Source organism: Amblyraja radiata, chromosome 20 (genome assembly GCF_010909765.2).
Source record: "Amblyraja radiata isolate CabotCenter1 chromosome 20, sAmbRad1.1.pri, whole genome shotgun sequence".
Classification (NCBI taxonomy): Eukaryota; Metazoa; Chordata; class Chondrichthyes; order Rajiformes; family Rajidae; genus Amblyraja; species Amblyraja radiata.
The window spans coordinates 17,798,112-17,814,289 of record NC_045975.1 but is presented as its reverse complement, the minus strand read 5'-3'; the positions used below and the strand labels follow the sequence as shown (position 1 = coordinate 17,814,289).

Sequence of the window (16,178 nt, the reverse complement as noted above, 5' to 3'; positions counted from 1 at the left end):
CCAGAAAAAGCTCCATTAATTCCCACTCTTTGCCTTCTGCTATTCACCCATTCACCCAATTTACAATGCATGCTATCATCTTCCATCTAATACCATGGGCTCTCATCTTGTTTAGCAGTCTCATGTGCGGCACTTTATCAAAGGCCCTCTGAAAATCCAAGTAAGCAACATCCACAGACTTCTTGCTATTAACTTCCTCAAAGAATTCCAACTGATTGGTCAGGCAAGATCACCCCATCACAAAACCACGCTGACTTTGGCCTATTTTATCATGTGCTTCAAAGTACTCTGAAACCTCATCCTTAAACTTGAACTCTAAATCCTTACCTACCGCTGAAGTCAGGTTAACCATCCTATAGTTTCCCCTCTTTTGCCTCGTTCCCTTCTTGAACAACGGAGTAACATCTGCAATTTTCCAATCCTCTGGAACCACTCCTGATTCTAGTCATTGTTGAAAGATCACAATTAGTGCCTCCACAATCCACAAAGCTACCTCTTTCAAAACCCTGGACTATAGTCCATCTGGTCCCTTTCAGTTATTCACTTTTTACATGTTCTATTTTGGTGCTTGAAGTCACAATAGAAAAAATATGGGTCTGTCCCTACATCTGACAAAATACAAACTGCCTGTCTTTTCAAACAATGGTGCTTTTGTATCTCATGCAACATTGTCCCAGTCCCAGAAACAAATGAACTCAAAACATGTTTTGTCAAAAACAAACCGCTCATATCTCAGATGTAGTTATTTTACACACTAATTGTCTAAATCACAAAGCCCTCTTCATCAGCCTGATCATATTTATTGTAGCTGATCTCACTTTAATGTTAATTCCAGTAAAATTACAGGCAATTCTAACCAGTGAGCAAGTATTCACCTCGCACTGGGTTGGTATGACTATATTACATTTCTCCTTGATCACACAGGTCTAAGGGGAAGGGTCAAAGTTAATGTTTATGAATAAAATGTGCTATGGTAGATTTAAGTGTACAGAAAGTATTGTTGACGCTCAACATGGACAATAAACTAAAGGGATCTCTAAGTTTGGCTCTCTCTACAACTCTAGGAATTGGAATTTTTCAGAAGTAATTTCTCTTGACTATTACCTGGAATTATTCTGTTGTTACTTGTTCTTTAAGTTTTTAATTAATGTAACAACATCAAGCTCCAGTTTATTTGCTTGATTCTTCATATTGACTTGAAGAATTGCCAAAATTAGACACATTTATTGCCAATGGTTTTTGCCAACACATAATAAAATTATTATGGCCATACACATGTTTTAATTCTGAAGTAACACCAGTTTACACTTTTTGAGAGGAAGAGTGAATATTGGGCAAATATCAGGAAGCTGATTTTTGCAAATAGTTTATGTGGGTACGAAATAAATTGACTCTTGTTTAGGAAATAGATATTTCAAAAACTTCAGCTCACAGTTGATTTTTAAATACATAGCAAGAGACCCCTCAAAGTCCTATAATTCAAATAGAGTAACACTACTGCTCAGCCTATGATAGCAAATGGCAGTTTCACAGACATAATTACCACGTTTTTCTCTTAATCCAAGCTTGATACTGTAAGCCAATCAGTTTAAACCTCAACGAGATTGAATACTGATAAGCAGAAATATTTAATCAACCCTTCAATTCTGTGGTAACAAGGGATGAAATTTCCCAGCTTTTTGTTTATGGAAGAAATTGGAGAAAAGTCCCGTGAATTAATTAATCCATTTGTTCAGCTGTAGTCTAAAACTCTGTAGTTGCTGTTGTTGAAATGATGAAATTTTGGAATTAATAGTCACATCTCTGAAATTCTCTCATCCATCATCATTTTACTTTTGGAAAGTTTTAACAACGTTATTATAGCAATCCATCTGCTTTTATTCCGATTTTTAAACTAGATACAACTCAAAACAAAATCACTGCCCCTTTGAATGTACATTTTTAAGACTAACATAAATCATTGACTACTGAACTGTGTGACTTTAATCAGTTTCAAATTTCCTGAAGAGAAAAAAATACCGATCCCACTAGAAGCACACAAGCTTGTCTTCTACTTAATAATGGACTGAAAATATAATGTAAGCACAATTTTATTTTATTTTTAGCATACAGCTATGATTAATTCTATTTAATAGCACCATTTAATTATGTTCCCTTTAGTAATCAGTATTCTGTTTCAGAGCACAATACCAACAAATATTTTATAATATAAAAAGCCCATACATTGTTTTTTTTGTCACGTTGTGAAATATATTTGTTATATTGCATTGATAAATAGTCTGTTTCAGGACATAAGGAGCAAATGCGACCAGCAGTAATCAAAAGTTTAAACTAAATGTTTACATTGTAATGTTTCATATTATACCATCATATTAGAATTGACATGTTATATTATTTAATAAACCTACAATTCTTTTTATCACCTCTCACACATTCAATGTCACCTGTAACAACAATTAAAATGGCCTTGAAACTTAAGCAGAGGTACCTGATTTGCACGCTTCTTATTTCAAGGAAAAGCTCACTGTAAGGAGAGGTAGAGCACTGCCAATATAGAGAACTCACCACATATCTCCCACAACCATTAAAAAACAAAAAACAAATACAGGCTGCGAACAATAATTAAATACTAATCCTCAGGTCCACAACTCCCAACAGAGAAAGATTTCAGTAACAGCTGATGCCATCTCTGGGTCTTGCAAGGGTGCATGCCCCTGGGGAGCCGCAATTTTAATTTATTGTGGATTATTTTGGAGGTTTATTTCAAATTGGAAATGATACAAGAATGTTCTCTGCTTGCCAACTGTGCACAGAATGGAATTGCATCTCTTTTCTCTGAGGACACACTCCTTTGCAAGAGTCAGGACCTCCAACTCAATTCTCCATACGTTTATTATTTTACCAAATACAAACGGTGTCACACTGCTTATCTGTGTATAATCTAATATTACCATTTTCATCTATCTGTTTGCTTTGCACGTTAGACCTTAGCCTTTTGCAAAGGTGTTGAAATAAAACTAGCAAGAGAAAAACACGTGATTTACTCAGGTACGAGATTTCTTCTTAAAACCCACATATTTTCACTTCCAAAAAAAATCAATTAAACATACTTTACAACTGAAGTTTTACTCTCTTCTACTGAATAACATTCTTTGATCTTTCCCAGAGATGGTGCACTCTTGTGTTTTAACGTCTTCCTCTACAGTTTTATCATTTTCACCAAAGATCTTAGAGCGGAGCTCTAAGATCTTTGATTTTCACCATTTAACATGAAAGTGCAAGTGAATAGACTGAATTAGCAACACTTCAAAAGGGTTTTATCCCTCTCTCCTTACCATTCGCATTCTTGCCACAGATAAGATGTTCATATGGCTGCAGGACTCCCCAAAGCTCAGCGTCATTGTTGATGCACATCTCCAGCATTTCAGTCAACAACTCATGCCTGCTGTCATGCATGCCTCCGCTTCCTCCTTCGGAACCATGCCCGGCTGCTACTCTGATCCCAATCTCTTCCAGCAGACTCTCCATGCAGGCAGCCAAAGAGATAGCAGCATACTCGTGGATGCGGACTGAAACTCTTGTGTCCACCATCCATCTAAAGAAGCGTCCCACTGAGAAAGTAAGGCCACACCTGAAAGCATTGATAAAAGCGACATTAACACATGTCCAAATCAGATCAACAGGGAATAAAGATGGCAGAACTCCAAAAGGGCATGTCATTCAACTACCAGAAATGATTTCAGTTCTGGAAACTTGCCCATTTTCCTTCAACATATATTCTGCTTTTTAATACAGCATTTACACTATCTCATAAAACCACCAAACAACAGAAAATTTACAATATAAGAGGTCATCTGCTGTGCAAATCAGAAAAGAAGCTACCAATCTGAAGAACGATCTCGACCCGAAATGTCACCCATTCCTTCTCTCCAGAGTTGCTGCCAGTCCCGCTGAGTTACTCCAGCTTTTTACGTCTATCTTCAGTTACCAATCTAATCCCATTTCAAGCACTAGGTATACAATTCTTTTCAGTGAGTCAACTGCAGAACCACATCAACTACTGGGTGAAGACATAGCTCTTTGTCTCCTCCCTAATCTAGGTTATGACCCTTCTCCCAAGGTAAATTGATCATTCTGACTTAGCTTCCTATCCTCATAACTACAATCTTTCAGTCCTGGCAGTATTTTCATAATCTTCTCTGCACCCTCTGTAGTGCATATTTGCTGCACAGAACTGCACACTGTACTCAAATGGTGGCTTAACACATGTTTTACAGATCCAGCATAACTCCTATCCTTATATTCTTTGCCTCAGCAAATCCAGAAAAGATTTTTAAAAAATTTTTTTTAAACCATCTCATCCACTGGGTTTTAGGATCCATGGACACAAATACCTGTACTCCAAGATCCCCCTGTTGCTCCAGACCAATTAATATCCTCCAATTTATCTTCCCGTATCTCAGCAAATCACATTCTCACTTTTCTTTGGATTAAATTCCATTTGCCATTTTTCTACCCTATAAGATCTTTCTACAATCTAAAGCTCCCTTCCTAATGTCAAGGAGAATTTTGGTATCATTTGCAGACTTCTTTATCATGGTCCTATACTTAGGTCTGAATCATTAAAGTATATTCCAAACACCAAAGGACTAGGGCACCACGTGGAAAATCACTGGTAACAGAATTCCAATTACTAAATCAACAATTACCTGTTGCTTCCTATCATTGATCCATTGTTGGATTCAATCCACCACTCTTATCTAAGATCCCCTGGTCTTTTACATTTTGATCAGGTAGCCACATGGAATCTTATCAAAGACCCTACAAAATTCCAAGTGGCTATGTTAAACACACTGGCATCACTGACCCTCTGTTCATGGCTGAACCTGAATAATAGTGTTGGAATTAAATATCAACACTGGGTACTGATGGAAATACTGAGTAATCAAATTCACTATAATTAAGAAATTAGCACAAAAAAAAAGAAGACATCTACATTACTCAATAATTCTCACTCTATGGCTTTAAAGGAAGTAGTTACTAACATTGAAGGCTGAAGTTTGAGCATCCATAACATTCTTTTGATCTGGGAGCTTTGCCTTTAGATTGTAAATCTGTGCCCATTACTTTGTTATTAAGCAGTTATTAATGGAAGCATAAAATTACAAGATATTACTTGAAGTGAAAAGGCAAGATTTTGGCACGGGCATTTTTAATGTTAGCAAATATAGGATCATCCACTTTACATCTAAAAGTATTTTGCAAATATTAAAGATCTAGAAACAATGCAGGCTGAAATTTATTTGGGGTTCATGTATATAGGTCAGGCACAATTATAGAAAATAATCAAAGGGGCTAACAAAATGCTGACCTTTATATCAACAGAACTTCTTTAGAAGTAAATAAATTAATGCTGCAGCTTTACAAGTTCCAGTTAGATGACTACTGGGAAACCATTGCAAGCTGAAAGCACCACATGTGGATATTTAATCTGAAAATTCTGGAAATATTGAGCAAGTCATGCAGCATCTGTGGAAGGTGAAACATAATTATTGCATGACTTGTTAAGCATTTCTAGCATTCTCATTTTTTTTCAGATTTTCAGCATATGCCGTTTTATTGATTTTTAATTAGGAAATGTAATAGAAGTCTTGATGCCCAGAACAAGAATCATACCTGGACAACCTTAAATTACTTTGGATATATTAAACAAACTAGGATTGCACTTCCTGGAATTTCACTTATTAATAAGTGTAAACTGTAAGCTGCGCAGGACAAGAGGATTTTCCCCATTGATTAAAGATAAAAGTGTTATTAGTGTTTAAAAAATGTTGAGATTCTCTCTTCTGAAGGCCACACCCCTTCCGGAGGGGACTATAAAACCCGGAAGTGTGGAGATGCCTCAGTTCTCTGCAAGATGGGGGAGTGAGAGGTCGTAATTCTCAGTCTGAGCTGTGAATAACGCTGAACACATGTCTACTAAACTGTGAGTGGTTTTACTGACCTGTCAGTGCCCTTAATGTGGTTTGAAAATGTCGTTTGAAAATGCAAAAGTGTGTTTTGGTTTGAAAGTGCTAAAGCAAGCTGCCTTGCCTTTGGTTTTGAAAGTGCTAAAGCAAGCTGCCTTGCCTTTGGTTTTGAAAGTGCTAAAGCAAGCTGCCTTGCCTTTGGTTTTGAAAGTGCTAAAGCGAGCTGCCATGCCTTTGGTTTTGAAAGTGCTAAAGCGAGCTGCCTTACCTTTGGCTTTGAAAGTGCTAAAGCAAGCTGCCTTGCCTTTGGTTTTGAAAGTGCTAAAGCGAGCTGCCTTGCCTTTGGTTTTGAAAGTGCTAAAGCGAGCTGCCTTGCCTTTGGTTTTGAAAGTGCTAAAGTGAGCTGCCTTGCCTAATTAGAGCTGCCTTGCCTTCTATATAATTAAAAGTCTAATCTTGACCATTTCCTGTTTGCGCTTTATATTGATTTTAGTAAAAACGCTACCAGGTACGGCTGTGATTTTTGGCCATCTTACTCAGAGTCCCCCTCCGCTCATCAGGTACTGAGGATTTTTCCCATCGATTAAAAATAAAAGAGTTATCAGTGTTTACAAAATGTTGAGATTCTCTCTCCTGTCAATCATGCCATGAAGGCCATGCCCCTTCTGGTGGGAGGGGGATGGACTATAAAACTCGGAAGTGTGGGCGTGGCTCAGTCTCTGCAAGATGGGGGAGGGAGAGGTCATGACTCGCTGTCTTTAGCGGCCTTGCACCCTGCTTGAAATGGTATGAAACTGCATTTGAATTTGGCGGCCTTGCACCCTGCTTGAAATGGAATTTCAAGGAATAGCCGTGAGTCAACTGCGAGCCCACCAGCCGTGAGTGAGTGAGCTGCCAGCACAACAGGCTTGAGTGACTGAGCCGCCAGCCCAAGAATCCATTCGGCCCGCAATGTGCATACTAGCCCCCCCACCCCACTGGCCACCAATATTGGAATTGGTGGAGAGGTGGAATATTGCGTTGGGGGACCAGCCCTCCCGTGTGATGCTGGGACCCAACAGGTCCCACTTAGTCTAGTATGTTTTATAAATTGAAATTGATTTTGAAAAACATCTTTGACAAATGGAAAGCAAAATATTTTGCTGCTACATGAAAAACATTAAAAAAACATTTATCTTGTTGATAGTTACGCCAGTCTGCACACATGATTACAACAATGTTTTACTAAAAGATAACTGTGGCAATATGGATAACTCATGCTGAGCTACTGAAGTAGAATCCTAAAAATGTATTCCACTAAACTATTTATTTTGCTTCTATTGTAAAACATTATTTTTCCAAAATGCTGTCTTAAAATTGTATAAGAAGGAACTGCAGATGCTAGAAAATCGAAGGTAGACAAAAATGCTGGAGTAACTCAGCGGGTGAGGCAGCATCTATGGAGCGAAGGAAATTGGCAACCTTTCGGGTCGAAACCCTTCTTCAGACTTAAAATTGTAACTGTTCATTATGAACAACATCATAATGGGATCTTTTTCTAGGTAAATTGCAAATAAATAACATATTTGGTCTGTTAAATACATTTCACGTACTACTCTCTCAATATTATGCCACCATCATCTATATTGTGTTGTGGCATAGAACTAATGGGATCAAAACAATTTCACAATATAACATCCGGCAGTCATTGAATCTCTCTACATTGTCAATGAGTTAACTGTAAGTGAATTAGCATCAATGCAATCTTGCTAATATTGGTAAATGCAGAGAAAACATTTACCCTGAAAGCTTTTATAATATGAGTGATTAAACAAAATCATGATTCAAGAACCATCCATGCTTAACATATAATATGAATAAAATGTTTTGATTAGAAAGAAAAAATCAAAAACTGATATTTTCGAAAATTCCCCCTCAAAAAAAAAAATCAGTACCAGCCACAAGCATGAATTATGCTGAGTTTCTATTATCATTCATTATGCCACACTATTTTCAAAATGCACTTAAGGCATTAATGACCAAAGTCATTTGTTGTGAGACAGGCTGATCGATGGCGGGACAGTGATGGTGTTGCAGAAGGTGGTAAAGTCTAATTAGTACAATATAGGATAATTACCAATTTTAACTTCAATCAAAACCTTACTCGCAAATAACTTCACAAACCAAAATCCACCGGACAAATTATCACGTGCAGTTAGTGAGTTGGATTTCAGTTGCTCAATTCTGAATCAGTTCTGTGTACAGTTCAGGTCGCCCCATTACAGGAATGACGTGGAGGCTTTGGAAGGATGCAGAAGAGGTTTACCAGAATGTGCCTAGATTAGAGGGTATCAACTACAAAGGAGAGTTGGACGATCTTGGGTTTATTTTCTCTGGAGCATTGGAGGCTGAGGGGAGACTTGTTAGGTGTGTACAATTATGAGGGGCATACATAGCGTAGATAGTCAGAACCTTTTTCACAGGTTGACAATGTCAAAGATGAAAGGGCATCATTTTAGGGTGAGAGAAGTAAGCTTTAAAGGAGAAGTGAGGGGCAATTTCTCTACATAGAGCAGTGTGTGTCTGGAACAGGCTGCTATGGGTGGCACAGTGGAGGCAGATATGAAATTGGCATTTAAGAGGCTTTTGGAAAGGCAAATGGAGGGATATGGATCATGAGCGGGCATAGAAGATTAGTTTAACTTGGCATCATGTTCTGCATGGACATTGTGGGCTGAAGGCCCTGTTCCTGAGCTGTACTTTTCTATGTTCTAGTTTTAACACCTTTAAAACATAATCTTCAAAGTATAGGGTTTCATGTGGGCAACTGAACAGTTTCCATTGTCATTGCCAGCTTTTAAAACTGTCAAGGGTAGCAAGGCTAGTTTGAGCTGTAAATATTCCTCTTATCTGTCCAATCTGCAGTTTCACCTTGGAATAAACACACCTTGTACACCAATGTAAAACGTCCAAATTGCACACCAACTTTCTTTGTGCCTCAATGAGGGGACTAATTTAGTTTTAAATATGTGGTATGTGAGAAACTGGGATCAATGTGCCCTCCTCAGTTCACCAGGATCTTTGCAGCATGCAGTGATTGTGCATAGAACTAATATATACACTGCAAGCACGTTTGGCTGACTTAACCGTACCCACTCGTAACAATATTTAAACTTACGTTCAGCTTGTTTATTCGACATATACAAAATAATACACTAGGTACCTGGAGCTCTTGCTTTTCCTCAGCCTATCGCCGGCGCTCATGTTATACAGGGAGAGGGCTTTAACTGAGGCAGAGATGCAGCTTTCGGACAGGGACCAGGACAGGACTAGTCTGATGGCGCTCTGGACCTCGAATTTGGTGCACTTGCAGTGCACGACACTCAGTCGCTGCGCCTCCCGTGAGATCCTGATCAAAGCTCTCCTCAACAAGAAGGACAATTTCCTGACAGCATCCTGAGAGAAGAGTTTTCCACACTCTCCTGGTCTTCCTTTCTTCAGAATCTGTCCAATGTCTTCGTCGCTCCATGGGAATTCCTCCAGCTCCGGGAGCCGGGGGCATTTAAAGAAGATGTCGTTGATCTCCGGGTCCTCCGGCAGCACTGTGTTGACGGTATCCCAACTGTTATTTCGGCTATTCATGGAGCCAGAAATATACCACCAGTTCCCTCTGTTGTGGGCTGCTTGGAAGGCTTGAGAGTTCGACCTGGAGGAGAGACTGAGAGATCTGCAAGAATCCCCTGCCCCATAACCCGAGTCCAATGTCAGATCTTCCAGCGTCTTCAAGGTGGAGTTGTACAATCCCGCCATTGTGTGAGGCGCGCAGCTTGGAACAGCCTGCACACGTCCAAGCCAAGTCAGTGCCGATGGGGTGCTGTCCAACTCTTCAAGACATAAAGCACAGCGAGCGTCCTGACACTGTGATCCGGGCGGAGATGAGCCGTGCAACCTTTCTTCAGTCTGCAATTCCTCTCCTGATAACGGCTCTTTAATTATCCGAAACAGCGAACTCCTCCAAACTTCACCATCCGCTCACTTCTGCGAGTCCGTGAAAAATATCAGTGGGAGGGCGAGGAAAAAACTTTCACTTGTCATCTGCGGTGCCCTATGATTTTTAAATATAAACCGAAAAGACTGAAAACTGTGACTCCGCCTTCTGTGCAACTTGCGGCCCCTTTAACTCTCTTCGCCGAACTTCTGCTCGCAACTGCAAGTGCGGAAATCTGTGGGGTGGGGGGGGGTTCTCTTCTCTCTAGTTCCAAAAACTATAGGTGGTTTTTTTGTGTGTGAGAAGTTATTGTATTTTTCCCAAGAATCGGCGCCGGTATCCTTGCAAAGGGCGTGCTGTGTGTGTATATATACACCGTTTAGTTCATGACTGGGCATCAAACGGCGTGTGCGGCGCTCGCTCCGCCGGCTGTCCGCTGCTCGAGCCCTGTGCGCCAGATCCGCGTGCCGCCTCCTCCTCAATCTCGCGTCCACAACCAACCGAATGCAAGATGCAAATTTAACGCGCGTGCTCGCTTATGCTCGTTCATTCGTTTGTGTGCGCGCTCGTATGTATTTGTGCGCTCGCGCTGGGGGCCAGGCGGCGCCGGAGCAAAGGGATCAGATAACCAAACGCTACTCCACACCGCTGATGTAGGAAGGAACTGCAGGTTCTTGGTTTATTTACACCGAAAGACAGACACAACGTGCTGGGATGATTAAGAGTTTAAGAAGGAGTTTCTCCAGCATTTTTATCCACGTGCTGGGATGAAGCGGCTCAACGAGTCAGGCTAACATCTCTGAGGTGTAGGAAGGAACTGCAGGTTCCTGGTTTACACCGAAGATAGACACAAAACGCTGGAGTAAGTCATGGGATCAGGCAGCATTTCTGGAGAAGATAAAGAGGTGACATTGCGGGCCGAGACCCTTCTTCAGCTTCGTGAGGAAAGGTCGTCGACCTGGAAGGTTTAATTAACTCTCTTGCTATCCACCTTTCTTCTCCCGCCCAGTCTGAAGAAGAGTTTCGGCCCGAAACGTTGCCTATTTCCTTCGCTCCATAGATGCTGCTGCACCCGCTGAGTTTCTCCAGCACTTTTGTCTGCTATCCACACATGTTGCTTTACCTGTCGAATACTTCTAACTATTTCTATTTTTAGCAAGTGCTGGGGTAACTCAGTGAGTCAGGCAGCATCTGTGGAGGGAATGGACAGACAACATTTTAGGTCGGATTCCTTCAGACTGTAGCAAAGATATCTTTGGTTTTAGTCAGGTGATTGGTGGAGGAGGAACTACAGACGCTGGTTTACACCAGATGGGGAGACTAGAGGCAAAATTGGACACCTTGATAGTGTCATCTGTGATGTTCAAAGGAAAGACTCTGAACTCTTGAAGTGTTGACATTTCTAATACAAGTTATCAATAAAAAAAAGTACTACAGGACTAAATAAAATGAAATTGATTTTCCCTTTCCCAATGAATGGCGAGGTGTGAAAACAACAGATCAAAGCAGGCGATGATCAAGGAATGTAGAATTATTCATCGTTGGCTGAGGCGGAAGGTAACAACAAGGCATACAATCAGCTAAATTAATCGGGAGGACAGTGAAATTAGTCGAGGGGGGGGGGGGCAGAGAGAGAGCGAGAGAGAGGGGAAGCAAAGGTTACTTGAAATTAGAAAACATATTTTTCCTACAGCTGGGCTGTAAGTTGCCCAAACGAACCATGAGGTGCTGTTCCTCCAAGTTGTATTTGGCCTCACGCTGACAATAGAGGAGGCCAGGACAGAAAGGTCAATATGGGAAGGAGATTTATAGTGATTGGCAACCGGGAGTTCACGTAGGCCAAGGCGGACAGGGGAAGGTGTTCTGCGAAACAGTCTGCGTTCCCCAGTTGAAAGGAATGTTAAAACTACCCTTTCACATTAAAACATTTGAATTGTTTATATAATTTTGTTCTGTAGTGCTAAAAACTCATCTCCAACTGAAAGTTTCAGATTCTGCTACTCTAATGCTCTACTGGCTATCGCCAGACTTCAAAACATTTCAGCTGTGCCAGATGTGTCTATAATATATCTTATTCAATCTTTGCTCATTTACTTGGTCTCCACGTCTCCCAGAGGACCAAATTTGAAACTCTCATCTAAATCTCTACATGATCTTGATCCACTGTAAAGGGAGAGGGCTTCACAGTCTTTTCTGTGATTCAGTTGGATCATGTCTAATCTGTACTTTGACACAATGTACCTCCCTTTAATTTCCACTAGTGCTCCAAAGCAATAAAACCTGTCAATAGCTGTTTCAATCTTCTGGAATTTTTAGTGTACCTGGACTTTCATAAAGCATTTGATAAGGTCCCACATAGGAGATTAGTGGGCAAAATTAGGGCACATGGTATTGGGGGTAGAGTGCTGACATGGATAGAGAAGTGGTTGGCAGACAGGAAACAAAGAGTAGGGATTAACGGGTCCCTTTCTGAATAGCAGGCAGTGACTAGTGGGGTACCGCAAGGCTCGGTGCTGGGACCGCAGCTGTTTACAATATACATCAATGATTTGGATGAAGGGATTCAAAGTAACATTAGCAAATTTGCAGATGACACAAAGCTGGGTGGCAGTGTGAACTGTGAGGAGGATGCAATGAGAATGCAGGGTGACTTGGACAGGCTGGGGGAGTGGGCAGATGCACGGCAGATGAAGTTTAATGCGGATAAATGTGAGGTTATCTACTTTGGTAGCAAAAACAGGAAGACGGATTACTATCTAAATGGCGACAAGTTGGGAAAAGGGGAAGTACAACGGGATCTGGGGGTCCTTGTACATCAGTCTATGAAAGTAAGCATACAGGTGCAGCAGGCAGTGAAGAGAGTGAATGGAATGTTGGCCTTTATAACAAGAGGAATCGAATATAGGAGCAAAGAGGTCCTTCTGCAGTTGTACAGAGCCCTAGTGAGACCACACCTGGAGTATTGTGTGCAGTTTTGGTCCCCTAATTTGAGGAAGGACATTCTTGCTATTCAGGGAGTGCAGCGTAGGTTTACAAGGTTAATTCCCGGGATGGCGGGACTGTCATATGCTGAGAGAATGGAGCAGCTGGGCGTGTACACTGGAGTTTAAAGGGATGAGAGGGAATCTCTTGAAACGTATGAGATTGTTAAGGGTTTGGACACGCTAGAGGCAGGAAACATGTTCCCGATGTTGGGGGAGTCCAAAACCAGGGGCCACAGTTTAAAACTAAGGAGTAAGCCATTTAGAACGGAGACGAGGAAACACTTTTTCTCACAGAGAGTGGTAAGTCTATGGAATTCTCTGCCTCAGAGGGCGGTGGAGGCAGGTTCTCTGGATGCTTTCAAGAGAGAGCTAGGAGTCAGGGGATATGGGGAGAAGGCAGGAATGGGGTACTGATGGGGATGATCAGCCATGATCACATTGAATGGCAGTGCTGGCTCGAAGTGCCGAATGGCCTACTCCTGCACCTATTGTCTATTGTTTCAAAAATGTTATTCCATTCACCACTTATTGCAGAACCTGTAGATGTGGAGAAGCCTGACTACCTGCAACATGTTGAGATGGATGCCAGGTGACATCAGGCCAGCAAATTTCCCTAAATAATTCATGACCTTTTGGTGAAAAGAGTTATACATTTACATTATTGTTGCTGTTCTTCACCTTTTAATTCTCCATCTCCAAACTGTTCCTCTAACACTGTCCTTTGTGTAAACATCCTTACTTTACCTCAGCCAGTGAGGCTTAAGGGCATTTCCCACTTGGGCATCATTTGCACATCATTTACGTGACATCCTAAAAATTGGTTGGCGGGTCGTGACGTGTGCATGGCGCGTGGTGAGGCGTGGTGGCATATGCAGTGATGCGCGGTCCCCCAGGATTTTGGGTTGCTCAAAATCCTCGCATGCCAGGATTTGGTTTCTCTGAACCCCACTCTTTGAAGTTCCTATCCTAAATTCCTCCATCCTGTATTTCCATTTGCTCCTTCGGAATAAATGATCTGATCCTTGAAATGTGTATTAGCATTAATTTTGTCCATTTAGATAATCTGTGAAGGGACGTAAATGTAATATATTCTTGCTTAAGTCAAAACTGTCAAATTTGTTAAAAAAAAACTATTGGTGCAAACCCCGTCATAACATCCCTCAACACTGTAACATTTATTCAGGATTAGGTTAATCAAGCAGCAGAAAAAATATGATTAGCAATTCATTGGTCAAATTCCCCTTTTCCATTACAGGTATTAATAACTTAGGTAATTTTAGTACATTTTTAAGGAATTTAGATATATGGGTGTTTCTGTAAATATAGCACTCAGTAGTGAAACTGAAGGTCTCCAAACTTCCAGGTTATTTTCCTGTTTTTTATGTAATATTCCCATTGTTGCATATCCTGTATTTGAAGTAGTATAGATCATGGTGTATAGCCAAAATAATGAGATGAAGCAAAAATAAATGGATCTGTTTTTACAAAGACAAATATAAGATATGTCCCTGTGTTTTCTTGTCTTTTTTTGATAGACAGGTGACCCCAAAACAGATATTAGAGGGTGAAGAAGATGACAGAGATTGGGTGGATGGGGTGAGGCCATAGAGAGCACAAAATTGAGGATTTTACAAGTTGAAATATCGCCTTATTAGCATGGCTGAAGCTTTCCTTTTGTGGGCTGTAAAAGGTTACGGTCAGTTTTACAGAGGTTGACATCAGTGGCCTTGGTTATGGAGTGGCCTTGGTTATGGAGTGGTCAGAGCTCCGTCTGAAGCCAAATGGAACAGTCAGGTTACAGTGTGGTTCAACCTTAGGCAGTGGCTGGTGAGGGGTGGAGGCAAAGTTTTTGAATGAGATAATACTAATCTCTGTAATCTGCTTCAGCACACCAAAAATGAATCCTTGGGGTTTCCTGTGCCTTCCCAGTGTTTTTGCCCTCCTCCCCCCTCTCCCTCCCCCCATCCCTCCCCTGGAAAAATAATTTTCATATGCAATGTAAGAACTGATAAAGGATATTTCAAAGCAGTTAAAGAGGTTTTGTTTGGTTTTCAGCAGATTACTGTTAAAGTGCTATTTCATTTTGGGAGAGAGACATTTGGTCACCAGCACATTTATTGCCTTCACATCTGCACTAAGACCATAAAACAAGAGTTTTAGTTTCATGCAACCCTGAAGGAACAATAGGAAGGCGAGGGTTAGTGGGAGTAATATCACCAAGTTCATCCTCCTATTATCTTCTGCAGTGGGCCTGTGGAGTAACTGCACGTCTGTCAGTGGCAGACAGTCACTTTCTGAGAGCTGGCATGCGTGGGTCTCTGAAGACCATTCCTCAGAGCCTTAGACTGCAGTCGATACTTTAAATTAGTTAGAGGCAACACCAGTATCTTGGGATGTTGCTCTGGGCCTTGTGGCAAACTCTAATTATATCTGGCAATTAATATTTTCTCTCGGATTCTGACTAAAAGTATAGGGTAAAAATGGCACTATGTCAATGTGACTGTTTTCAGTTTATATGGTGTTCTTTAGAAATGAAAAACATCATTATATTATGTTATGTGTTCAAAATGAGTGGATGAACACTTAACATATTCATATGCCATTCCAGAATATGAAATAAATAAAATACCCCAGGGTTGTAACACAAGAATTAATGTTGCCAACAGTAACAACACAGCTTCAGTTGTGCCACTGTAAAATGAAGAAGTATTGGTTTGATTTTAAACCAGCAGAAACATGAGCCAAGAAACATGTTATTTTCAGTGCTAATACTTCAAATGATTGAGCAATTTAAATTTATTTTTACATGGAATTTAGCTTTTCTTAATATTTTCTGCGGGATCAAGTTGCAAGGTTCTACCCAACTTTTAATGGAAATTAAGTTGGCTTGATTATTTTGCTAATGCAGTAATGAATTACAACAGTGTACAAATCTTTCAATGCCCGTTAATATTTGTTTCTTTATTTACAACATAGGACAAGGAAATAGAACTGCATTGATAAAATATACCAAATATTTAGAACTTTTCACTTTTAGTCACACTTATCTATACACACTCAGAAAGAGTTACAGATCGCTTGTTTTAAATAGTAGAAAATGCTGTGTTAAACTGCCATCCTGTGGACATAGTTGGTACAATTGACAGTATTGGTACGACTAAAATAGCCAAAACCAGATATCAAGATTATATTTTGCTGTGTCCACCGATTTTACATTCAAACTAGATGCATTAATTTTAGATTCAAGATTAAAATTAG

At 40.5% G+C, this 16,178-nt stretch overlaps 1 protein-coding gene across 1 annotated transcript in view; it reads right to left on the bottom strand.

The window, feature by feature from the left end:
• Nucleotides 1-10,428, bottom strand: part of abtb2 (ankyrin repeat and BTB domain containing 2) — a 181,698-nt gene extending 171,270 nt beyond the window's left edge. The window contains exons 1-2 of the mRNA XM_033038903.1: nucleotides 9,172-10,428; nucleotides 3,336-3,631 (exon numbers count right to left, since the gene is read on the bottom strand). Of these exons, the coding sequence (XP_032894794.1) occupies nucleotides 3,336-3,631; nucleotides 9,172-9,758 (883 nt within the window). The 5' untranslated portion in view covers nucleotides 9,759-10,428. The remainder of the gene's footprint in view (nucleotides 1-3,335; nucleotides 3,632-9,171) is intronic.
• Nucleotides 10,429-16,178: the final 5,750 nt, after the last annotated feature.